This window comes from Haliotis asinina, chromosome 9 (assembly GCF_037392515.1).
Source record: "Haliotis asinina isolate JCU_RB_2024 chromosome 9, JCU_Hal_asi_v2, whole genome shotgun sequence".
Lineage (NCBI taxonomy): Eukaryota > Metazoa > Mollusca > Gastropoda > Lepetellida > Haliotidae > Haliotis > Haliotis asinina.
In genome coordinates this window covers 57,448,728-57,476,634 of record NC_090288.1, presented here as the reverse complement: position 1 = coordinate 57,476,634, position 27,907 = coordinate 57,448,728, and the positions used below count along the sequence as shown (strand labels likewise).

General features: G+C 41.1%; 1 protein-coding gene across 2 annotated transcripts in view; it reads right to left on the bottom strand.

Moving 5' to 3' along the window:
* LOC137296038 (protein piccolo-like) overlaps positions 1-27,907 on the bottom strand; it is an 87,437-nt gene that overhangs the window by 10,705 nt on the left and 48,825 nt on the right. The window contains exons 4-15 of one of the 2 annotated variants that reach the window (XM_067827678.1): positions 24,550-24,811; positions 22,314-22,343; positions 16,444-18,974; positions 11,625-13,728; positions 10,428-10,549; positions 7,804-7,897; positions 5,370-5,495; positions 4,211-4,319; positions 3,674-3,774; positions 1,411-2,387; positions 801-839; positions 85-215 (exon numbers count right to left, since the gene is read on the bottom strand). In XM_067827678.1, coding sequence (XP_067683779.1) covers positions 85-215; positions 801-839; positions 1,411-2,387; positions 3,674-3,774; positions 4,211-4,319; positions 5,370-5,495; positions 7,804-7,897; positions 10,428-10,549; positions 11,625-13,728; positions 16,444-18,974; positions 22,314-22,343; positions 24,550-24,811 — 6,626 coding nt within the window. The remainder of the gene's footprint in view (positions 1-84; positions 216-800; positions 840-1,410; positions 2,388-3,673; positions 3,775-4,210; positions 4,320-5,369; positions 5,496-7,803; positions 7,898-10,427; positions 10,550-11,624; positions 13,729-16,443; positions 18,975-22,313; positions 22,344-24,549; positions 24,812-27,907) is intronic. The other variant, XM_067827680.1, reaches the window with a different exon arrangement.

The following is a 27,907-nucleotide window of genomic DNA, read 5'->3' as shown; positions in this document are numbered from 1 at the left end:
GATCACCAAACGTTATTGATTTCTTAGACCGCCATAACCAAAGCAGAGGCTATGACCATGGGGAAACGGAACTGGAGATCTTACCCGCGGCCAGGAAGTAGATAGACTTTGACGAATGGATCCGATAGGCCATTGATGTCACGTGGTCTTAGATTGCGGGCCTGGATGACGTGCACATTGAGCGTGTTGTCGAAGTCATCTTGACTTATTTGGAGCTAGAAAAACAATCGTCATAATTAGACTTCAGAATAAGTCTAAAACATGTTAAAACAGAAAACGAAATTCACGCTTATGTGTGAAATGTGGTACTGGGATGAAAATATATGTGAATATGTGAAACTGTCATGAAAATATATGTTTTCATACATTTTACAAGATGTCACTTAAAGATTTCACAGGTTCACTCCGCCACCGAGAAATTCAACTAATTTACGTTCTGGGTTGTATTGGAAATATTTGTTTCCAAATATAAAATAGTCTTGAAATGTGAACAGTCCAGTCCATTATTACAAATACATTGAAGTTTAACACTGCGCTAAACAATCTTCCAGATGCATGACGCGTACGGTCATCAAGTCTGGAATACATAATCCAGTGCCTGACTTTCTAAGTGTCTATTTACATAACGCTGACAGCATCAGCCAAACCAGGGAACTGACCGCTCTGTTCCGTTAGTCTCCCTTGAGAAGTATGGTGTGCTGAAGGCAAAATCTAAGTGTGTCAAGAGTCACTGATGTATGCACAAAATTCTGACAAAATACACAATACATTTCATGATTTACAGAGTACAAAACTTTTACCTGGATGTCCCCGATTCCGTTGTTTGATGGAGAGGACTCCTGAAAGACGGGACATAACATTTGACAATTCAATTACGGATAAGAAAATATCCACTTTTAACAATTCATTGTCAACCATTCAGTTCTTTAACTCAATCTTACGATAGCCCAGTAAAGACACATGTTACACAACATGTACGTTAAACTACATGCAATGCGACGTAGGCCGTAATTTGTTTATTATACTGTTGCAGTTATACATCCTACTGACACAACCATGCGTTTCCCTTATGTTGTTGTGTGTTGGTTCCACCGTCCTCGCAGCTCTATGACCTGTACTGACCGGAGACACAGTCCGAAGAGATCCAATGCTCACTAACTCTAAGCACCAAATAGATTTTCTCCCGCTCAGTTGGTGTTGTCTTTTGGTATAGTTCTTAATCTTCGCCATGTATTTCAAGCATAATCCAAAGGTTATTTTGCATCTCAATAATGGTTTCCCCGCAAAATGTACCAAGTAGAAGGCCTTTTGCAATTGTAACTCTGAGATGTCGTGACTCACTTATGACAGTAACTCTGAGATGACTTTGTGACACGGGGTCGTGGAACATTTAATAACCCAAATACTTACGTCTTTTTCTTTCTCCTTTTCCTTTTCCTTGTCACGGTGTCCACCGGAGTGTTTGCGTCCTTTGTGGGAGTGGGGTGAATGGTTCTCTGGGTGACTATTGCTTCTATGGCGGTCGGAGGAGGTGGTCGGGGCGGAAGTCTCAGGCAGACTGGACTGACGTCTGTCAGGAGACGTAGAGTTTTCTCCCTTACCCGCCAGACGGCGTTTGGAGGGGGAACGGGAAGGTGGGGCACTTACAGGTTCAAGCTTCAACATTTCATTCGAAGATCTACGATCAGATTCGCCTGAATCCCCTCGCAGGTTACCTGATCTGGTTGACTCTTTCTCCCGGGACCTGCGCCTGGAAGAAGGGGTGGAAGACCGACTACTCTCGTCCGATAAATGCTGTCCGTTTGAGCGATTGAGATTAGGATCGGACCCCCGGGACACCTTTAGCCGATCTGAAGATGGGGACCTGTCAACTCCATCTTTAGGTCTGTGTCTTTCACGAGGAACAGGAACTGGGGGATCTTTAGCCGACCGGTGTCTGGAGCGAGAACTTGAACTGTGTTCTCGCCTCCTGTCCAGTCTGTGTCGATCCGAGGACGCCGGGCTCTGGTCACCTTCCCCAACTCGGCGTCTCTCTGTCGACGACGACTCCGAATCCCGACCTCTCCTCCTCCTTTCCGATGGTGTAGATGTCCTGCCGTTGTCGCTGTGGTGCCGGGAGCCGTCTGATGCTACGTCAACCACTTTAATCCTGTCATGAGAAGACGCCATGTCAGAATGATTGGTAGCGGAACGCTGCCTGCTGTCAGGGAGGGTGGAGGTGGGGTCGGAGTGTGGTGTGCTACAAGGCGAAGACATGCTTGGGGTGAGGAAGTCCTGGTGGGAAGAGGAGGGGGAGTTCTCGGGGGACCCCCCTGTCTCCTGAATTTCTTCCAGCTGGGCCGCCAGTTGTCGGGGGTCGACTCCATGGCGGGATGCGAATCGGGAATCTGGCAAAACAGACAGCACAAGTTAGCTACGCCAGCCACAAGCCTGCATACAAGCGCACACAAGAGCTAGAATTCTACTCATTTGATTCCTTTCTGAATATTTTTTTGCCCGTTAATTATTCATCTACTTATCAAATCAGTATTTTCTTATGTCATTTGCAAAATAAATAACTCATGCATATTTAAGCATAGCCTTCACATCCTTGAGTAAAGGTGCTGAACCCAACTTTGACAATATTCCCCTAGATGAAATATTCGCATCAATAACTACGTGTTTAGAGGGGCTTATTGATTGGTTAGTTACAGCCAAACGTTCACACTACCAAGTCCTTCTCCTATGGCTAGCTAATACATTTAGCTATTGGTGTAATCCAAATATGTTCTTCTTCCAATTTTGGTTTTTACTTTGGAAATGACACATCAACGATGAAAGCATGCATGCTGTTCAGTGCCAGTACTGTGCAGTTCTCTGATGGGCTTCTGAAGCTACATCTAACTTATTACATACTAAACTCACTATGTTACTGTTCTATACTTATTTACATAGAAGGTGTTTTCCTTGTCATGTTACCCTATCCATACAACATGTACAATATTTTGCGGCCAATGTGAAAACTATACTGATTGGTTTTGGACATGCACATGTTTTAGTAATCTGATATTTGGCTGGTCCCTCAGTCACGACCAATATCCACCAGTGACTTTATAAAGGCATATTAGCTTCTTTGTAGTTAGGTCAACATTTAGTTGCATATGTCTATAGTTTCAGATGAGTTCGACACTTTCATGAGGAAACTCTAACGCTCGGATCATCCCCTCTGTGTTGAAGTTATATCTAACGAATGCGCTTGCTATCCAGTGTGGTGGTCATATGCAGGGTAAGGGAGAGAACTGGTGTAGGCAGTGCTTCATAAAGATAGAAAGGGAATTGGTACATGCAAAAGGGTGAGGTCATGCATCATGCTCGTGCTTGACGTCATAGACATCAAAAGGGATGATGGGGATGCAGGTTCATTGGGATGGTGAAGCATTGTGAAACGATGATATGATATCAATAAAACAATTTCCATATGTAGATAAGGCATGAACATCATCATGAGGTGTAGATACAGATCAGCCCTAGAATAATTACATCTTTCCATGCAGTAATGAAATTGATCAAAATGAGCTGATATTGATATCAAAACGAGCGTTGAACAATTTTGTTTACATGTGCAGTTTTCAGAAGTTAGAACTAATTAATTTGTTTCTCCACTCATGCTACCCAGGAATCAGGAAGTACGTACCTTGTTCTTCCTCACTGTCCAGATTGTCGTAGGACGAGTGACAGCTTCTGGTCTCCATGCAGTGGTCAGGGATTGCCCGACGACCTCTGTGTTTGGACAATCTGAAGGGTGAACACAACACATTCAGCTGTATCACACGCTGTCCATCTTACACATAGCCACACTCGGTCTCCACCTTAACCGTAGTCGAATCACATGATGCCCATCCTACATCTAGCCATCTTATATGTAATTCTACACCGGGTGTCCACCCTACCAGTGGCTGTATCACATGTTGCCTGTCTTACACCTAGCTCTATACAGGGTGTCAGTACACGCTGTGTATCTTACATGTATTTGTACACTGGGTGTCCACCCTACCAGTAATTGTATCACATGGTGCCTATCTTATACATAGCTCTATACAGGGTGTCTATCTTACTGTTACCTTTAGAACACGGTACCCCTAACACAGCGCCCACTTAATAGGGGATTAACAGGGTACCCATCGTACTTGTAATTCCAGTGATAGTGTACATGTATGTATCGATCACTTACGGCCTGACTACCATCTCGATCTCTCCATTAGGCTGGGTGATGATCTGCTGCACATCCTCGTATGTCCGGCCCGACAGGGAGATCCCGTTCCACTCCAGCACCTGGTCGCCTAGGTATAACACAAACAACCGTCATCAATACAATCATGTCTTCCTCTTCAAAATATTTCCAAAACAACCGTCTTGAAACTGGGAATTTTCAGACGTTATCGAGATGCCACGAGTACGAATGTCTGGTATCTGTAAAAACTCTCAAACTGATCATGACACAAAAGCTGTCACGATTCTCTACATGGGAACATGTGAAGCCCATTTCGTGTTTTCCCAGTGTGATATTGCTGGAATAATGCTAAAAGCGGCATAAAGCCATATTCACTCACTCACTATTACCTGCCATTGACACATATGACAGTTTGCGGCATTTGTTATTTGTCACCTGGCTTTTCACTAAATATATCAAATAAATGCCCCTTGACAATGTGCATATGAAGCCTTGAGCAAATGTGTCCATATTTGTGATATTCATCGATCTGTTTCATGATAGTGTGGATATATCATAACAATATAGATGATATATTATGTATGAAATAATGTGTCTGCAGGTTTTCATTTTAAAAACACAAATGGAGATATTTTGTAATGAGTATCCGTTATCTCAAGTCATCCCACCATTCAACTAATTTACCAGAGTGACTCAGACAGCAATAAATCAAAAATATTTTTCAACAGTCTTTTAAATATTCACAATTCTTTCAATAGAGTCACATTACATGTATACTGTGATTCATATATCAGGTTTGTCAAGTCAAATATATTTTCTCTTTGTTGTTTAATGCAATTTCCTAGCTATATCACGACAGTCAGTAAATAGCTAGACTAGACGATCCAGTGACTGACATCATGATCCCAGACGTCAAAACTCGATCCTGATCACCCTGTACGATCTGTTGCCGAGTTTCATTTAGTCGCCTCTATTCTTACTAGCAGTCACCCGTGGCTTCTCCAGAGCTTTTTTCTCATTTATCAACCGATCAGTAAAAATGCCGAAAAAGAAAATGGTATTTAAATCTGGATATGTAATTCAGTAAACCTCATGCCTTGTCTTCAAGAACTTTCATAATGTGACCTTGACCTTCTTGCTGCAAACAACCGTGACCTACCTATCTCGAGCTCTCCATGAAGCTGCTCTGCTATTCCACCAGGGTAGATTGACGTCACAAATGCTCCAATCTGATTGGTTCCAGGTATCTGCTTACCACCAACAATCTTCATTCCAATTCCGTTGCCTAGAAACCAAATATATCCCATTTCATATATCGAGCGAAACCTATTTCCGTCAGGCATATTTACCAGTAATGACAAGCTGTTTGACAATTTGTCACAGACAGGGAATAGCGAACAAGGACATTACCATGTACCAGCGTCCGAAATAACCGCTGCCCTGGAGGTCTAGCGCTGTTTGTTATTGTATGGGCCCGACAGTTTCAAATATGTGTGGGCACTTATGGCCTCCAGTAAATTATCTGTCAGTTATTTTTCAACTGTAATGTTTCCCCATTTCTTAATTAACGCTCGGGAACCATCTCCGATCCATCGTGTTACAATAACTTACAGTTTCAGTTTCAGGTATTTCAGCGCCTTAGAATGTCAACACCAGTCTAACAAAATAATATTTATTCCTCTGTGTGCCATGGGATTCGCTTGCTTTTTAACAACAGTGTGAAACTGTTTTCAGTGTAATCTATTTTGTTTTTATTGGTTTGACTTTAATCAGATGGGCCTGCAAAATTCATCCAGGGCCTGTAGATTTTAAAGTCTGCATGTAACAGCAGGCCCTGGTGGCCGGCTGTTAAATTAAAGTATTGCAAACACTGCCATGTACTATTGTCCCTTTATTTGGTGAGAAGTGGGACACGTTGTATTATCAAAGCAAGATTCTGGTCTTCAGTTACTAGTGACAATTTATGCCTCTGCTAAACAATTTCCACCACAATTCGACAGCCGCTCTATCAGAAGAAGAAATGTCTGATGTGTAAGAAACTGAGCAGCCACTTGATAAATCAGCGGGTTCCTGTTTTTTTTATGAGACCTGGCGATAATGACTTGGCTCGATAGATCATATGCGTCCTGCATATACGTCATAGCAAAAACATGTAATATTTTTGCATAACGCTGTTCACACGTCATGGCATAACATATGTTATATCTCAGATTACACTTTCTCAGTAAACATTCTAGTACTTTTGCTGGGTTGACGTCTAACCCTCTCAGCCACCGTGACTTCGGCATGTGCGTGTGGGGTTGAATCCCGGATGAACAAACTCAACAAAAATACTAGAATGTGTTCTTAACTGAGAAAGAAACAACAACAACAAAAACCATACCAAAACAAAACATATGTTACATACATCTGACCACTTTCTAAACATCATTGTGTTCACATTCACGTTCACGTTCAACAATCTGTGCTTCTGGCAATGGCCATTCAATTGTCAGCCATTTTTACTTACTCTATCTATTGGATGGATTCTTTCATGTATACTTTCAAACCAGTGTCTTTGTATCTTGGCTCGGACAAAGCCAGACAGTGCTGTGCAGAAAGATTCACATGCTCACTTTCCTGAGTGACTTGAGAGAATAATGTATTTTACATCTAGACCAAATCTAGATTACCATACACGACCTTGTTGATGGTAAATACAAATAGTAAACCTTTGCAAGAAAAAAAAGTGTTGTTGTATTTTAACAAATTGTAGATCACTCGTAAAAACATGTAATCTAGACAACGCTGCAACAAAATTAGACATGAACTAATTCATGAGATAATCTGAGGTAACGTCATCTTGATGTTACATATTGGTTACTATAATAGAGAGTAGAAATATACAAATATCCATGCAGCAACTGTCAACGACATGCTATTTACATCGATCGATTTGCGATACAAAAATGACAACACGCAGCCTGCTGTGGCCATCCTTATGTCACTAAAATTGTTCATCCGATAAAGAATGACTTCTTGGTGTAATGGATAGAATGTCTGCCCCGAGGGTAGAAAGTCGTCGGATCGATCCCTAGTCTTTTAATATTATTGAGGCTAACACAGGCGGAGTTATGCTGCTTGGTTGGTGTTTTCATGCTTTATTACATGCTGATAAAGTTAGAAGATAAGACTGAGATGGCTTCGTGCTGACAGATTCAACCCTAGGATCTGCTTAACATGTTAACATGTTAACCGCCGCCATATGTCTGGAATATTGCTGAGTGCGGCGTAAAACTAAACTCACTCACTCACTTAACATGTTACTTAACTCGCCTTTGACTACTGTGAAAGCCATGTCACCTGTATAACAGATCTCCCTACATCGCAACAACACTGTGGATGTTATTACAGAGTCTAACTAGCACCACTATAAGCGGGTACATCCCCGTCATTATATGGTCACACCACATCATGCTTAGATACGACTGTCCGACATATCACGATACGACACATTACCACATGACAATACGAAACGAAAGTACGACACGACAATACGACACGACAGTACAACACGACAGCCAGCCAGCCAGCTAAAAGCTATAGCAGCATACCTTTCCTACCTGTCACACACCGGTCCTTTGGGTCACGTGTCACCAGGATCCGCTTGGTGGGGAAGTTGTACTTGATGGGCTCCGGGGGTGGTGGCTGAAAAACAAACCCTCATTAAATAAGGTGATCAATACATGCACCCCAACAAACAATAGTACCTTCATATAATCAAATTACAGATTAATTTAACCGTAACTCTGGCAGAGTCTTATCTGAGCACCCGACCGAAGTTAAATAAAATGTGCGTATCATCTCCACCTCATCACAACTAATCACCATGAGCATGTGATTCAAAGACCGATTGGTTATCAAGAACATGAGATTGAAAGACCGATCACTTATCATGAACATGGGATTGAAAGGCCGTTCACTTATCATGAACATGGGATTCAAAGACCGATTGCTCATCAAGAACATGGGATTGAAAGACCGATCACTTATCATGAACATGGGATTGAAAGACCGTTCACTTATCATGAACATGGGATTCAAACACCGATTGGTTATCAAGAACATGTGATTCAAAGACCGATTGGTTATCATGAACATGGGATTGAAAGACCGATCACTTATCATGAACATGGGATTGAAAGACCGATGGCTTATCAAGAACATGGGATTGAAAGACCAATCACTTATCATGAACATGGGATTCAAAGACCGATTGCTCATCAAGAACATGGGACTGAAAGACCGATTTGTTATCAAGAACATGGGATTGAAAGACCGATCACTTATCATGAACATGGGACTGAAAGACCGATGGCTTATCAAGAACATGAGATTGAAAGACCAATCACTTATCATGAACATGGGATTCAAAGACCGATTGCTCATCAAGAACATGGGACTGAAAGACCGATTTGTTATCAAGAACATGGGATTGAAAGGCCGTTCACTTATCATGAACATGGGATTCAAACACCGATTGGTTATCAAGAACATGGGATTCAAAGACCGATTGGTTATCAAGAACATGGGATTGAAAGACCGATCACTTATCATGAACATGTGATTCAACCGTCGACCGTTTATCTTGAACGTGGAATTCAAACATCGACCGTTGTCATGAAGATAGGATTGAAAGACAGATCACTTATCATGAACATGGGATTCAAACGTCGACCGTTTATCTTGAACATGGGATTCAAAGACCAATCACTTATCATGAACATGGGATTCAAAAATCGATTGCTTATCATGAAGATGGGATTCAAAGACCGATCACTTATCATGAACATGGGATTCAAACGTCGACCGCTTATCGTGAACATGGTACTCAAAGGCCGATTGCACATCATGATCATGGGATTCAAAAGTCGACTGCACATTGTGAACATGTGATTAAACATTAAAGGTCAGAACATTGTGTAAGAATAAAACTGTTCCATGATCATACACACTGAACCCCAGTCCAATGGTTCATACCAACTATAATACCCAAAGCAACAAAGTTTTTCTTCCTTCGTCAATCATTCATTTTTCAGCATTTCGTCATGCATTCATTCAGTATACTGATACGTTGAAATGATGAATGGCAACCGTAAGCTGTAAGTGTAAGTTGTAAAGGCCAGTCAGATTTAACTTCCGTACACGAGACCAAAGATCTTAGTTTTCTTGCTTTCATTCAGCTTCTATAATGTTTCTTCCGCCCAGTTACTGTTGTATTTCAAGTGACATTATCGTTCTTCTGTTCCGACACTAAGTGACAGGGGTCTGTGCGGTATCAAGTTCCAACACAAGCCAGGAAATCCAACGTTGATGCCATTAGCTCTACTCTCTCTGCTGGAAGATGATCTCGTTCCCATCATAGCCCAAAGTAAGGATGCTGTTTAATAGGACACTCTTACGATTTCGTTGGTGCACATACCGAAATAGCGATTGGAACAGCACAGCATAGCTATTCTGTCGTGTGACCGGTCAGAGAGAAGGTGTCTATTTTTTAAGTGAGTGAATGCTCTATGTCTGACGAAAACAGAAGAGGATAAAAGATTATTTGAATAAATGTTTTAATGGCTTTCTTTCCATTCTTTTATGATATAGGCCCATTCCCCATTTGTACGCCCGACCCCGTTTAGAAGCGAACTAACTAGCTCATTGTACATACACCTGTTGTGGGTCTACAGACTATGCTTGTATTGGTACTACAATGGGTTATATACATGTAGTGGGTCTACAGACTATACTTGTATTGGTGCTACCATAGGTCATATACATGTAGTGGGTCTACAGACTACCCTTGTGTTGGTACTACCATTAGTCATATACATGTAGTGGGTCTACAGACTATACTTGTATTGGTACAACCATTGGTCATATACATGTAGTGGGTCTACAGACTACCCTTGTGTTGGTACTACCATTGGTCATATACATGTAGTGGGTCTACAGACTATACTTGTATTGGTACAACCATTGGTCATATACATGTAGTGGGTCTACAAACTATACTTGTATTGGTACAACCATTGGTCATATACATGTAGTGGGTCTACAGACTACCCTTGTGTTGGTACTTTCATCGGTCATATACATGTAGTTGATGTATGGATGATGTTAGTATATATGCTACCATTAACTATTTTGTGGTATTCGACGCACGTGATAACTGAATTATTCTTCTTACCTTCCTTCTCCTGTCGAGCTGTTTGAGGATGGTAACCCCCCCTTCTGTCATGTGCTTCATAATTGGCTCATCCGCATCGACGCTGTTGTCACTCTCTGTCCGGTAGACGGCGTTCATCAGGTCTGCATGACACATGACTTAAGACATGACAAATATACACCATGACTAAATGGCACTAAAACTAGCAAGAGAGAAATTACACATTGTCTATGATAAAGGCATTCGTGTCAACATGAATTTATTCATTCACTACTCATCTTATACTTACCCCGTCGTTCACTCACTCACTCACTCTCTCACTAACTCATTCATTCACGTATTCATTCACCTTCTTTCAAGCGTTATGATGGATCATTCGCTTATAAAAATTCTATTTGAACGTCTAACAGTATTGTCATTAAGCGGCAGACATGGCACACTTGTCACAGTTCTGTAAAATTTGTGTGGGCGGTTTGGGAGTTTATGGATAATTACAGGAAATTTCGAAATTCTCTACAATTATCTGTGGACTTAGTCTTAGTGTTTTAAGTTTACACATTATCATCATGTTCTCAGTTCAACAATAGTTTTAACGAAATTCTTCTGGGACGGGTCTGAAATCGGTTCATATTGTTGAAACATGAATGTGTTGATTGAACATTTACTGAACATTGTTTCACTGTACATTAAACTTGCTTGCCACTGCGATGGTAGAAGGCATTATGTTGCACTGCAGCTGCCGTGATGCCTCGCATTAAAGATTTCTTATCAGAATGTTACCATTCATACTTCATGGAACCAGGTTCAGCGATCTTTCTATTACTTTGGCGTTCACGAGAAACAGATACATAGTCATTAAACTGTGTTTTGCGGACAGATTACATTTGTCCTTGCGCAAGGAGTGAACAACATTTTTGATCTACAGAACAAAACAGATTTTCAGTGACGTGTATGAGCACCCTCTCATTCAAGAATGGCAAGAATTTGTTTAAACGAGTTTTTCCATTGGTAGCACTAACTTTGTTAATATGACATTGTCTAAACCGCTGTTGTTTTTTGGTTTGTTTCAGACCTTTGATAATTAGGATGATATTTGAAAAAGATGAATACGTCATTCATGATGAACAGCAAACGTAACTCCTATCATGAAATCTGTCAATCAACAATCATCGTCCAACGAAAGAGTGTACGACCCTCACCAAACCGCTGCCTTCCTACCTTCTACCCCTCCCGGGAAGTTGAACTCGGCCGACACGGGTCTACTTCCGGTTCCAATATCATGGATGATCTTCCTGGACTTGGCTGTGACGTCATCTAGAAGTGGCATTGCGGGCGTGTAGTCACTGGCCGGACTCTCGGCGTCAGAGAAGGTGTTGTAAGACACAGAATCCCTGGTAGGAACAAAATCTAAATCAGCCCTATTAGAATACATATCAGGTAGAGTTACACTGCTAGACAGCCTAGCATCCCTGGAGCTCACTTGAACTGTGCCCTCCCTTGCAGCAACAGAGGGGTACGAATCCATTCTACGGGTGAGTGTAGATGGTGGGGAGAACGTCGTCGGGTCGGCGTAGTCGCTGTAATTTTGATAGATGCCTGTGTCGTCGGAACGATGTCGGCGAGACGTCTCTTGTTTATGAGCCAGATACTCCGTTGAGCTGTAGTTCGAGTGGTACCCCGACCGCCTGTCCTGTGGATCCCGGTATGGGTCCAAGTCATCTCTGTCGTAACGGGATTCGTCGTCAAGCGGTCTTATGATGCCAGTTGGTATAGGTCTTTGAGGACCATACGGAGAGGAACCATAGCGGCCTGGTATGTCATCATAGCTGTGGGCCATTGACTGCCGCGCTCGGGCTAACTTTAACAGTTCTGTTTTCAACCTAGCAGTTTCCTCCAATTGTCTCTTGCGTTTATCAATCTCGTACTGCAACCGAGCCTTCTTTTCTTCCTTGATTTTACCTTCGTCATCATCCGAATAATAGGTAGGCGTCCTGGAGCCTGATCTTGATCCCGACCTTGAACTTCCTGGCAGCTGGCTTTCTGACCTACTTACCGACATTGGCATTTGACCATTAAATTGTCCTTGGTCAGGCTGTAATCTTTCACTGGAGTTAGTTTTGCCAGTATAAAACATTCGTGCATAAGCTGATGGTTTAATTTTTTTGTATCTTGCATTAGACACGGGCTCGGATCTGGTACTCTCAGTGTCACTGAGACCAGAGAGAGAACTATCATCTGTCGAATACTTTGAACTCTGGCGCGCATCTGCACTGTCACTCATTTTAGCCTGGAAATCAGCCTCAATGTCTTTGTCCTCCTTAATAGGACTAAACTTAGCTATCATGGGATCCGAGGACTGTCGTTTATGTCTCTGCCTTCTAGGCGTGACCTGAGGAGATGACCTAGGGGTTAAAGACGTCGAAGGTGACAATCCTCTCCTCCTTGAGTCTTGTTCCAGTTGAGTTGTAGCTGGAGGTAACTTTCCATTTCTGGCTAGGTACGCCTGTCTCTGAATCAATTCAGTTTCAAGCTTCAGTGCACCTATTTGCATCTGTAGAGCTCGTATTTCTTCCAGTTCCTCTAGTTTTCGTTTCCTATCCAAAGTAACTCTTCTCAACTCCTCCTGCAACCTTTTCTTCAAAGAAATCATAGCCTCTGTACACGGAATGCCATAAATATTAATCAAAGAGTCAATTATTGCATCTGTTTCATCCTTGGGAAGAATGCTGGTACCCAAGGAACCGGCTCTTTGCAGCTTCATTTGAGTTGAGACTAAGGTATCCCTCTTCTCCTGCAACATTCTCTCACTAATGTCAAAGCTCTTGGCCTTGCCAACCGATGAAAGCACCTTCTTCTCCGGAATTCTGTTTATTCTGGCCACTTCCAAATCATCTTCATTCATTGAGTCATCACTTTGGGAGGAGTACTTTCTGTGATCTGGTGAAGGCTTTGGTGGTTTGGGAGGTTTTTGTGGTTCTTGGCGTGGTTTGGGGGAAACCTGTTTGGTCCCTTTCAATTTGGCTTTGGGTGTAAGTACTGGCTCCTCGTTCGTTGGGATTGGTGGCAGTTTCCTCCTCACCTTTTTCGGATCTTTCTTTTCTTTAGGTTCTTTCTTCGGCTCTTTAGGTTCCTTCTTCGGTTCTTTAGGTTCCTTCTTCGGTTCTTTAGGTTCCTTCTTCGGTTCCTTGGGTTCCTTCTTCGGTTCCTTGGGTTCCTTCTTTGGCTCTTTAGGTTCCTTCTTCGGTTCTTTAGGTTCCCTCTTCAGCTCTTTTGGCTCCTTCTTAGGCTCTATCTTAGGGGGTTCCTTAGGGCGAGCTGCTATCTGGAATTATTCAAATTCATTCACATGTATGATCATATAGAGCTGATGATGGACGGAATTATGTTTAATGTTAGTAATAAAGAAAAGGTGTTACTTACAAACATTATTTGTTTACGTGATAAAGACATATTTACTCATTGAGGTAGGCTGATGTTCACAAAAGTAGGACTTTCAAGTTAGGTTACATATACACTAAAAGTGCCCTTCCTTATGTCAGCCAAAACAACATACACGTATGACAAGGTGACTTCGATTTCGATTAATGTACATGCATTTCAACTTTGTATTCATTTCATGCTGCAACTCTGATCGGAGAACAGACAGTGAACGGACACTAGATGCCACGGAAAATCACGGGAAGTCACGGAAAGTCACGGAAAGTCACGAGTGGTCAGACTTACAAAGGCATGTGCGGGCAAGGTGGACCGGAGGGTGTTGGAAGAAGAACGTTTCACATGCGAGAAAATGGGGAAAGGAGAGAAAGAAAAGAAAATGGATGATAAAAAGATAGAGAGGAAAGTAGGTGAAGGATCAACGCTGTGTGGTAAGCGTCTAAACATGTGAAAACTGTGGCTTACATGACAAGGTGACACAGAGTGCAATAAAACACATGGACATGAAATACTGTTAGAATAGGACTCACAATTCGTGAAAAATCGTCCGAAGATGTCAAAATTACGATTGCATTCCCGACAGAAGTAATGCTATTTACACCGTTAAGAGGATAAATGATTCGCGTTCGTGTTGCCAACACAGACGTCAGTCGGACTCGAGTTCAAAGCGTTTGGCTATGTGCTAATTGTCGTGTTCATATTGGGCCGATGGGCGTGACCAACATAGTAAAGTCCATAGATGAAGAAGTGGGAATAACACCTATTGCTGCAGAAAATCAATGCACAATGTGTTGAGACACATGGCAAAAAATGATTCAATATAAGACTTTCTTAGAAAAGCTTGATTCTCTAAGTTTAATCCTCTGAATCAAGATCCTTCATTTTCTGTGACGTCACTGCGCGAATAGCAGCATGTGGTAACGTCATAATTACCTGGTTCAAAGATAATAAACATATCAACTGACGCTGTACCTGGACTGTCATGGCTGAGTCATTAAACAGGTATTTTCAGTCACCGTCCACGAAGAGCGTCTTAACGTATATAAGCGTATGCTCCATTTTGAAGCCATATTGATTCACAAAGATAGGAACCTAGTTGGTGAGGCAAATGGCATTTGCGATGAGTGATGTATGTTCGCCACGGGACAATATGACAGTCTAAAACATGATATTATGGAGGATATTGATGAACATATTTCAGGACGGTTGATAACTTTGCTTCTGTAGCATCTTTGCGATCAATAGAGGCAAACTGTTTGTTGTTTATTCCACAATCAGATATGAGATTATTCCATGATATTAAATATACATTTAAACTACATATTTTGAGTCACCAGAAAACAATAAACATATTCGCTGCAGGGATTTCAAGATCACCTTCGATGAAGAAATTAGGTCTTGGTGAATAGCTTCAAAGAACGTCATCAGATGCAAATAATGTATTGTACATCTAATTAACAGGAGTGTCAAAAGGGTTCACGAAATATAATTGTTACAAACGAAAATAAAACGCTTCAAGAGTTGTATGTAGTTTAATAGTAATGTAATTTGTCTTCCCTAAGATCCAGGTTTTCATTAAGGAGGCTGGATCGTTGGCATTTTACAAACCGTCTTATCTCTAATTCAAAATCAATAATAGAGTTCCTAAAACCAGGAAAGACAGACCCAGCGGGTAAGAAAAAAAACTACACAACAATCTAATTGTAGAAAGGAAAGAGTCACCTTATAACCAAGGGTCACCATCGGAGGAAGAACTTCTATTTCACGAAACGCGATAAAAATCCACTGGATCTTTTGATTGCATTTTGAGCTGGTTCCTAAACAAATCGATATTAATTTGATTTCAAGACTTATTTGATGTGACCTCCTTCTGTCGTTCGCAATCGAATCTATCCCCTGCCTGCTATGTTTGAGTTTGTCGCCAACGCGGTCATTTGGCTATCACAGAATCGTCATCAGATGAAAGATGGTACATTACTGTCAACACATCGGCAGTTAACGCGTATATTGCAATGGATAGAATTGCTAAGCAAAAAATGTCAGCAATTATCTCACATCGTCATACGTTCATTCAAATATTTTTAAATACATTTATTCAGAAACCATATTCTGTATATATATCCGAATCCACGTTGGTATACTTATGTGGTAGCGCCATCTATGTTTTCTATATGTCCCTTAGCGCACGCGATGATGATTGTATGTTCTAGGGATGAACAATCAGAAGACATGTTTGGTGATTAGAATTCATAATAACGCATACTCTTGTTGATCTCGTGACATTATGTCCATGCAGTAAAAAAGTTAAAAACATTATTCAATTTTTATATGGATGTTCATGCATATACTCATCAATTTACGAGACACTCTTAAAATGAGCTACCATAAAATCATGTTTATATCAGAATTGTGTATTTCCACAGGAAGAGTGTCTTGTGTGAGCCAGACAGGGAAGCTAGTGTTTAAAAATATTTCTTTTTACAACTGCATTGATTCTACGCTTTCTACGCGTATTCTTACACGACACTTTCGTTGTCATATCAGTTATGTCCTCATTCCAAATAAAACGAAAGGAAATAAACATAAGGATAAGCACACTGACCGCAGCACTACTGTGTGGAGAAGAGTTGAGGTCACTCTTTACCTCCTCAAAATATTTTAGCTTATCACGAATACTTGGGCGAGGTTCCTCCACCTCTGCCACTACTTCCGGCACACGTGGCTCTGGTGGAGAAACTTCTCGTGGAGCCTGAAGAGGAGCTGCACATGCACCTTCTGGTACTTCCGGTACTTCCGGTACTTCCGGTACTTCCAGTGGATCAGGTATATTCTGGTTGCACAAATCGCTTAAGCTACTTCCGTAGGAAATTGTCCTTGTTGGTTTTTGCCCAGCCAGTTCTTCGTCTAGGTCAGTGCCCGTGGAGGAAGGGGAATGGGGTTTGGGAGGGGAGGAGTCCGAATCAGGTGGAGTTACTGGGGAGGGGAATGTGTACAGTTCGTGATCGGGAGAGGACGAGGGGGACACAGAGGTGCTCTCCGAGAACTCGCGCTTTATTGAGGTTTTCTGTTCCGGTGTGGGTGGGGAATCAAGCACCTTATATTGAGGTGAGACGGATTGTTCTTCTGACTCTATGTGTTGAATTAGGAGGGGATTAGGTTTAGCTTTAAGATCCTTCGCCTTCCTTTTTTCAATAGAATCTTGTCGAGGGAGTGTTTTGCCATTTGATGTGCTTGTGCTTTTTAGCGATTCCTGAGAACTGGATACACTTTTATCAACCAGAGCCAGATTACTGGCAGTTGGTGGTAGTATCAATGGCTTTTGTGGTGGCACTGGCTTCCCAGCAGGTGGTTTTTGAGATGCCATTATCTCTGGAGTAGGATCCGGAAGCTTCCTCCTTGGCTTCGGCGGTGGTATTGGTTTCACATTTGCTGCACCTGTTTTGAGCATATTTTGTAGATCCTCGCTTATTTTCCTAATTTCACTTGTTGTACTGTTTTCAACTTGTGGGCGTGAAGAACTGACAGTTTTGACCTGACCAATTTCACTCCCTGTTCCGGGCTTGGAATATGTCATGGTTGTCCTTGAAGCAGGCACTGGCTGAGCAAGACTTGTGCAATCCATTACAGGGAAATCCTCTTTAGAAGGGCATGTTTCCCCTCCGTCCCCATCATCATAGTTTCCATTTCCATTCTCGTCTTGGTTGTTCGCAGCAATCACTGACTGTCCATTCCCGTCAATGATACTTATATTCTCCATGATGTTATATCTCTTTAAACCCGTGTACGTAAAATCCTCTTCTTCCTCCTCCACAGGAAGTACTACAGCGGCAGCACCAATACCACAAACCAGATCCTCAGCTTCCTCGTCAGCCTCATCCTGTTCTTCTTCCCTGGACCTCTGTCGCTCTAATTCTTCCATCTGTTTGGCTAACATGTCTTCCTGCTCGGCCTCCTCTACTGACGGAGACACGTCCAGGATTGGAGAGAGATCTATGACAGGGGACCAATCCGTAGTGGGAGGCCTCGCCTTCTGTCTTTTACTTCCCTGATAATCAATAGCCTTCGTAGAAGGATCTGCCAATTCTACCTCTTCCTCTGGTGTTGTTGCATTGTCGTAATAGCCCGGGGAAACCGGTGAGGTTGGCGATTCAGCACTATCCATGGATTCTGGGGAGACCTGTTCAGAGTCATAGCTGGATGTGTTGACGCGTAAGTTGGTAGGAGACACGCTCATTGATGTGAGACTTGCTGTGCTGCTGGCGATTGTTGCAGCATACGTAGCTAGGTCCATCACAGGAGCACTGTCAGTCAAGCTGTCTGTATCCTCGAAATGATGTACCTGAGGAGCGGAAGCACTGGGTTTCTTTTCTCTCGGTGACATATCAAAGGTTAAAGGTTCTCCTAATGTAGTGACCAATGAATTTTTTATTTCTTCTGGTGACAACGGTGAGGGCTTCTGTGCTAGCAATACTGTCTGCTGGGGCGGGTCCATATTAACACTCTGTCCGTCTGCATATAGATCGTCTAAAGACAGTTGTCTAGAGGGAGGTGAGATGTCATTGTAGGTGAAATGATGTCTCTTGTCCTTAGGGGAAACTGGGGACCCTCTTCTTTTACCAGGGTAGGAATCCTTCCTTCTTGGTGAAAATGGCGGGCTTTCCAAACCTTCTCTCCAGCTAGGACTTCTGGGTGGAGTTGGGCTACTTAAGTTCTTTTCATTCGGATCTCCTACCATCAAACCTTGTAGAGGTGGGGGATGATCTCGGTCGGGGATTTCCGGAATCGCTTGCATGCCTAAATCAAATGCTGCATCGGTGTCATCACTGCGCATACTCCCGACCTCTTCCGAGTCTTGATTAGTGCCCAGTTCAGACTGATCGCCGTCACCTTCGTCATCTGATGACGTCAGGCTGTGGGAACGAGACAGATTAAGTGATTTGGGCCTGTGTTTCCGGCGAGGCTTCGGCCCCCTGTCGCCATTACTTACGGTGCTCATTGATGTGCTCATGGAGGAAAAGTCGTCCCCGGCATCGTCGGTGCTTGTGCCTTCAGTGCGGGGCTTCTCTGAAATGTCCTCCATCTCATAATCTGAATACTCATCGGAGTCGCTCTTCGTCATAACCCCACCAGTACCTGAAACAGCCGAACGAACACGAGTCAAAATGCCAACACTTGTGAAGTAACCACTCAGCGAATTACTAGAACAGTTATCACAACATACAGGCTGTAAAAAACTCACAAATACCAAAAAATATACTTTTCATTACTTAAAAAAACGTGTCACCAAAGCAACATATAATTAAAATTGTTTTGATCTAAAATATTATATTTTTGATCCAGTTCACATTAATGAAAGTGTGACCCGTTAATGTAACACATACTGATTTGTTTTGATGTAAATGTATTCATACTAAAGAAATAAAGCATCAACGCCGGTGAGCTTCTCAAGTTAAACCACTCGCGTTGATAAATTCATAGAAGTACTACAGCACAACGAATATTAACCTTACATAAAGTTGCTACACACACACATACACACACAGGTGCAAATTAGGCATCTGTAATTGATCATCGCACGGTACTGTGTTACATCTTAAATGAATAATCACTTACATGTTTTCATTAGACGCCTCTCATTTCTTAAAAACAGTATAATACAATAACAGACCACTGAACAACAGAGCGCCAAGCCATGTGCAGAAAACAGGACCAACTGTTTGTGTATTCGTTGAGTAAAACTACACCAACAGCGTTTCTCATTCAAAACCTTCGGGGACCATCTCAAAGCTTCAATTGATTATTCCATAATAAGACGTATAAAGCTGAATGTGTGGCACTAGGAGCAATCAACGAAGTGTAGTTTTTATACGGCAAGAAGATGCCAGACTGAGAGATGAAGCTTGGGTCGGCTAAGGGACGTTTGACAAGGACATGCCCTCCAGGGTGTTATTAATTTGATTGCTCGACTGTTTTATGTTAGTTATCTAAAGGGAAAATCACGGAACTATTTAGCTAAATGTGAAATTCGGTAAAGTTTCTCTCGATACCATTGTAGCCTAAAACTATGCAACTAATATTTGATGAATTAAGATAGGAACATATATTTGTTTTGATAGATACTTTTCTGCAGCGGGAAGAGTGTTGTTGATGCACTATATGTAAAACATATACACTGATAGCAAAGTTCACATTGCATAAAATAAACAGTTACTGGATACAAGCAAAACAGAATGTCTTGAAGTAACATGAATATATTTTCAGCTGACAGTATGAATTTCGAAAAGTCACTATCATAAAAAGCAAAAGAATTTCTGCTATTGACTGCATAAGCGTTCAATGTACGTACCTTAAAATTAATATTTTGATATGCATGCGACGATAAATGAAAATCCTTTGTTAATGGTTTATAATCATGATTTCAGAAACGGTGATAAGAAATACGAAAATCGATTATTCTTTGAGAGCTCATATGGTATTAGATTGAATGAAATGAATCTAATCCACCCAAGTCATTAATTAACAACGTAGATCCATTAAACCATTCCCTGGGGATATCTTTACTAACTGGATACATTTAACGCCGATATCATATGAATACGATGCCCGTTATAGTGACAATTGGATTCATTTACAGACAGAGAAGAAGATTTTGGCAAGAAGGTTGGTAGACATATTTGATCACATCTGCTTACATTTCTCTTACCTCTTTTACCATGCAATATAGTATATCAACCAATGATTTGAATAGTGATATAAAACAACTAAAAACATAGAATGTGCTAGACAATCGGACATGCGTGTCGGCTACGAACAACGGTGTTTCATAAACAGGAAACTACCTAGAACTGAGGAGGTTGGGTATGATATTTCAGCTTCTTCTATTGCTATATTGTAGTGTAAATATGAAAGAAAGGCAATGGAGAAGGCGCCGATATAACGGGAAAAACTTTCAGTCACATTTATTTCCGCCATCATTTAAGAAGAAGAAACATTCCAAGTGCGGGTTCAAATGATTCTTGTTCGTTTCAAACAAAGTCGTTATGGCGGCCGTGGGGTTTGAACAATTTGTTTTAGGAAACTTGGCACTTGGAGAAGCCACTGTGCAGATTCGAGAGCAAGATACCTCTTATTGCCCATTAGACAGTATAACTTTTACACTTGTAAAAACAGCTGAACGCAAATGAAGATTTCCCAAATAATCCCACACAGAACACACACACACACACACACACACGCACCGCACGCACGCACGCACGCACCGCACGCACGCACGCATGCATGAACCTATGCTATTACATGTACCTTGTTTATATCAGATTCGGGTTGGCGTTTTAAGTAACGTTATACTTATACTTTTGTATCACTACGGTAACTCATGTGATAGCAATCGAACCGTACTCAACAGCAGCTTCGGTATATAATGACAGATATGTACAGTGTACCACACGGCGTTTGCTAGGGACATTGTGAGTATCAAGACGGAGGTAAACATGACTGGCAGTGATTGATTGGCATGACACTGACGCGTGTTTTCATTACAAACGTTATGAAAAATTGGAGCGAGGTTATGAGTGGCTGTTTAAGTAAATTTATATACTGGACAAAATAACATAGGGATATTGATATTTTTATGATTCATATTTCATCAGATTGTCGATGAATAAACAGATTATTATTCATAAATTAAATATAATTTCCATATATCCCTAACTATGTTTGTCCAGTATATATACATACTGCTGCTTTCCGTCTTCTGTCAAGTCGGTATCTCTTATGAAGGTAACACACACTAGGTCGGAGAAATGGGAGGGCAAGGTGTCTTGAATGTAACAAAGATTCACTTCTTGACCTTCAGTATCAATATGCCGATTGTATCGACCAGTTGATACTATACTGACTTGCAAAAGAAAGTATGCATCCATTCTTGATGGTTGTGTTTTAGACTTTAGATTTGTACAGCTTTAATGACGGTTTTCGACCCTGAAGCATTCTGAAACCTTTGCATGGCTTCAATTTGCAAGTGTATGCGTTCTTCTGAACAACGCAATAAACATTTAGCGGCAGTTTATGCAATACTTATTGCGTGATTGCCGAACGTTCTGAAACATAACGAACTTTCCCATAGTTACTTTTGTTCATCATTGCTTGAAGGTAAATTACATATGCGTCAGTTGCCAATATCACAGTCATGTTTATCTCTCATCTTGGCAAGGAAATCCTGCTGTACGACTGACCGGTACATAATCACCTTAAAAAAAATCAGTGCAAGTAATCATCACGTATGTAAACAAACATCGTCATGTGACTCCAAGTTTTGAACCAATCAAATTATTCAAAAACTACAGCCAGCCAATCAGATACGAAGGGTATAAACCAAGTCCCATAATGCCATGCAAACAAAGCCTATGAACAGCGCAGAGCGTAGGAAGAAGCAACGGACAATAAAAAACAGTCTAGATAGAAAATATTCACCGCATGGACCCATTACAGTTAATAGGACGCCTAGGAGGCAAAGAGAAAGCAGAAAATGATATCAACCAATAGTATGGAGTATGGTAAATGTATGTAAAGATCCGTTAAAGGGGCGTAATGATCTGTTGAAGAACCTTCGCCACCAATCAGCATGTTCCGTAAACATCCTTAGGTGTGTCATGGAAATTAGCGACTGGTCACGAGTGGCGATATGGCGTGAGATAGCCATTAGCTTTAACCAGAAGAGCATGCTTAAAGCACGGTGTGTTGAATGGAATTCGACTGTTACAATATTTATGGCAAAAATATCTTATACATCATTCGTATTATTATGGCTAAAATATTGTATATGGCTACATGATACTTTCTCATCGTATTCTGAAATACAAAATGCTTTTTGATGCCGATAAAATTACCTTTCGTTGTTTTATTGAACCATCACGTATCTTAATGTTCTAGAATTAGAATGAGCAATGTCTTCGCAGAAAATGTTACTTCTATCAAATTGCAAAATGTAAATACTTTGACATAAGATCATAAGTGAAGTGAAATAGTCTGACACTCTTGACAAAAACTCTACCAAAAGATACAGTTTAGCAAAACTTGAAAAACGTTTCATTGCTTAGAAAGTTTCCAACTGACAATGAATTCGAGATTGCCATTGAATCTATCCCAAATTCCTGATTTGTAAAATAAATCATTCGTAAAGTATATTTAAACACACGCAGTTAGACTAAACTGGAGCTATTGCATACGTGTAGGCAAACCCGGCAACAATAAGCTTTTGACGTTTTTGAGGGACCCACAGTTGATTATCTTGTGTTACTGGCGGGCGGTAAGATTATCTTGATTGTCCAAGATGAAACCCAAATAAAAACAGCCCGGAGAATCTTACTTAATTGTCCCATATGGGTCTCAACAGGGGATTGGTAAACGTGTCACGTTGAACAGGTCACGTGACTTGGAAGTTTGGACAAAATTTTATAAATTATAGGTTTTGAATGAGAAAATTCACTGCATGTCTTGTAGCATCCCTGACGCACGCAAAACGCAGGCAACATTTGGAAAAGAAAACTCAGAGACGTTTTTGCCTAAATCCACCCCTTTAACCACCCCCATCCAAAAGACCAATATCGCCGACTATTTTGACCATTAACGTTCTATTGGTTCTCTTTAACGTGGACGAGAAAAAGGGATTTGACGTCTATTTAAACAACTAAGACGTTGTTTCATTAATGTTCAAAGTCTTAGTCGTCTATTTCTTGCTGAAACCCATGGATATAATACCACTTTCCTATAGGAACTATTCTAACTTTTTCATCATCCAGTCATGTGTTACCAAAAAAAATATAAATACATAAATAAAAATATATACATGTATACACTACTAAAATGTTATGGAACACATGCTTCTGTCATATATAAGTTACTTCATTTGTTATTGTATTTTATTTTTTAACACGGGAGAATCGGGTGCTCCTTTGAATGCTTTTGTAGAATATTTCAGCTGGTTTCGTTGCCAAGACAAGGATTTCTAGCATACTGCACAGTCTCTGAATTTCCCTAGGTTTTGCAGTGAATGTGGATATGCCTACCATATTAGCATAGTTAAACTCGTATCCAGGATCGGAATCAATAGACCAGCACGTTCTAACGTCACTGTGATCGATCAATTTGTCATTTTGATTGACATTCTGTGCGATAATCCATTTTTTTCCACAGACTTGATTAAAAACTACAATCATAAAGGAGCCAAAAACTGAGGTTATAAAGATTTCATGTAATCAGAAAATATGCTTTGTAATTTCGACGGTGAATGTTTGACATTCCCGCTGTTGGTATATTTAAACTTGAAAAGGGTTTCGCCAGGACATGTCAATAATTTCTTTTTTTCTTTTGGTGAAAAGAAAAAAAAACAGTTGAGACTATTCTGCCCAAGGGCGATAATTCACCGTGTATGGGTGATTACACAGGGAAATGTCGAATACTAAACTTCATTGGGAGAATCAAAGATACCCGTGAAAGTGGCTTCATTACACCTTGGGCACTGAGTTAGAATAGATTTAACATTTACATTATCGATCAAAGTAAATATCAAAGGCCTTTGTTAGTGAAAAATGCTTTCCACAGAAAAAAGATCCATTGATTGTTGACACGAAGAAGCGTTGTAAGAGCTATGACTGGTTCTATCACAAACTGATGAATCGCTGAACATGCGTCACATACAACCACTAACCTTTAAGTCTTGAAGGCTTAGCCGGTATAATCTCAAAGGAACTGACTGAAGAGTCCTTCAGACTGAGAGAGTCTGCCGAACTGTCCATCCGGGAACCAGACATCCGACTGTGCTGGCTGTGAAGAGACTGATCCATTGCCCGAGCCCCGTCCATGAAACTTGGTGAAGGACCTTGGGAGATCCGTTGAGCTTCCGGGTATCCAAGCGGAAGTGCCGCAGCGCCCTCTACTTCCGGTACCTCGTATCCCTGTAGGTCCACGCCCTGGAACAACCATTAATTGCCGTGTTATCGTTGACAGAGATTTGTCGTAATGAACGCAAAGTGTTTAACCAAGAATATGGGCGTGGTTCCGTTGTTATTGCAATGGAACCGCTGGATTTGAATGGTACTTCTTGAATCTCATTGTTTATGGGTTGATGGGAGAATGGGATAGTTGGGCCTGGTGATGTATCATAAAAGCTTTCAAGGACATTTTGACAATGCTACTTAACTTCTTACAAAGTCATTGTTCAATCTGCGATTAAGAGGATGACGAAGCAGCACTCGTACCTCTGAGAGCACCATGTCCCCAATGGTGATAATGAGGGATATCCAGCGCACTAGTATATACTGGCTGCAGTTAAATAGCAGGATCAGCACACACCGTTCACAACGTCTACAGGTAGCAGTAAGTATCAACACTGTGTTCTCATAACACGACCAGCATTACATGAAAAGTAGTGATGGACACACTGAAGGCTGACTTCGCTTTCATTAGAAACATTCAACCTAATGCGTTCGTTTCGTTTCAAACGTTATTTACTTTTCACTTTATGTCACAGGCTAAAATCTGTTTGTCACTAACACTGCACCATACTTTTCAGCAAACTCGCTGATGTTGGTGTAAACAGCCCACCTTACATAACACATCTACAAAAGCTGGATGTGTCAGACGCTTAGCACACCCCATGTCAGGCAAAAACTTTACCATCTGTGTAGAGACAATGCGTTCGGCAACAACGTTACCAAGTTGCTGAAAACCATAGGTTTCGTTCAGTCAGTTAAATATATGCATCAGCCAGTTTGGACTTTGTAGTTCCTGAGGCAGTTAAACTTCACAAGTCTGAATCAGGATATCAACAGCCTAATGCTGGGTGCTACAAAACTATGTAGTACTTACTGCAAATAACACTCAAAATAAAACCGTAAAACCAAATACAGAAAATATACTTAGAGAACAAAACAAAGGATCACGTGAAAAGACAAGTATTCCTTTATTTATCCAAGGTTGCTTCACAAGCTTTGTTTCGCATAGCTTGTAAAGAAATCTGGACAAAATACAGGAACACCCGCACTTTCATGTGATCCCTGATTTATTTCACCAGTATATGACGACAGTGGCAACAACACACGGTCCATTCAAACGGTAGACGTAACCTTCTGCCTGGCTGTTAACCACGTGCTAAAGGAGACTATCCTTTTTAAAGACATAGGAGCATTGGGTACATTGAAACAACTCCTCAACACCTTGGGCCACGGCTCCACCCCAAAGACGTGATGAAGTCTGGATAAGTGAGACTAAGTTCATACACCCTTACTGTTCATCCATTAAAAGTATGGTGACCTTAAAGTCAACGTAGAACGTATTTTTCAGCCTGTTGACTTGGTATTCATGTATTGCTATGGCATTGTACTATGAGCCTAAACGTACGAATAACACAAATATCGAAATGCCATTTTACACACGCATTGGCTTAATAATTTTTACATTGTTTTTGAGCATTGTAGTGTGAAGTGTGAACCTACACTTACACTCGACTTGCTGTATTTGTAATATGTCTGAGCATTGTAGTGTAATCTAAACGTATTTTATCAGTACACATGTGAAGTGTGAACCTTCACTTACACTCGACTTGCTGTATTTGTAATATATCTGAGCATTGTAGTGTGAATCTAAACGTATTTTATCAGTACACATGTGAAGTGTAAACCTACACTTACACTCGACTTGCTGTATTTGTAATATGTTTGAGCATTGTAGTGTGAATCTAAACGTGTTTGATCAGTACACATGTGAAGTGTGAACCTACACTTACACTCGACTCTCTGTATTTGTAATATGTTTGCGCACTGTAGTGTGAATCTAAACGTATTTTATCAGTACACATGTGAAGTGTGAACCTACACTTACACTCGGCTCTCTGTATTTGTAATATGTTTGAGCACTGTAGTGTGAATCTAAACGTGTTTGATCAGTACACATGTGAAGTGTGAACCTACACTTACACTCGACTCTCTGTATTTGTAATATGTTTGAGCACTGTAGTGTGAATCTAAACGTGTTTGATCAGTACACATGTGAAGTGTGAACCTACACTTACACTCGACTCTCTGTATTTGTAATATGTTTGAGCACTGTAGTGTGAATCTAAACGTGTTTGATCAGTACACATGTGAAGTGTGAACCTACACTTACACTCGACTCTCTGTATTTGTAATATGTTTGAGCACTGTAGTGTGAATCTAAACGTGTAACTAGGATAATCAAATGGAAACACCGAGCATGCGTGATGTGGAACAAGGTTACATGTCATATCCTACCCATTAAAAGTTTAGACTCACTAGAAAGTGTAGCCACTTTCTTTAATCAACTGTTTAAGTTAGATTTTGCAAAATATTCCAAACTGTTTAAACGTACTGTTTGCACATGAACTGATGTATTGTAAATAAATTCGTAAAGCTGAATAGATTGTCACGATTTCAATAAATGTTGAAACTCCGTGAAATTGCCAGATCCTTAACAAAACCTTACAACAAAACACAGCTGTTCATATGCACGATAATTATACATGCTTTTCAGGAATTTGATACATGATCCTCGTGTAAGTCAACATATATAATATTTGGGATTTCACTTTCTTAGCTAACCTGGCTGAGCGGGTCAGGCAGCTGACTTTGTGTGCTGGCGATTAGGTGCCTCACTCTGAGGGTGCGGGTTCGAGACCATGTATCACATACCAGTGTGAATACTGACTGTTCTACCATACAAATCTATTTTCCCATATATTGGATCTGTTTAAGGTCAAGTTGACGGGACGAATTCAAGACGCTCCTGCAATAGGTAATATACGGTAACAGTCCAGGGTACAACGATTGCAAGGCTTCAGGATCTGCACAGAACACTTCACACTGTCCACTTTGTCCGAGTGGTTTAAATGACCACAAGGTGGGCCGATGAGCACCACAACATGGGGATGGGGTTGAGGGTAAGCACATGGTCAGTTGGGAAGAATGGGGTCATGTTCAAACGTTACTTGCCATCCGGTGTGAAGGCGAGAGATACATGGGAGAAAGCAGAGCCTGGTATAAAATGGCTCG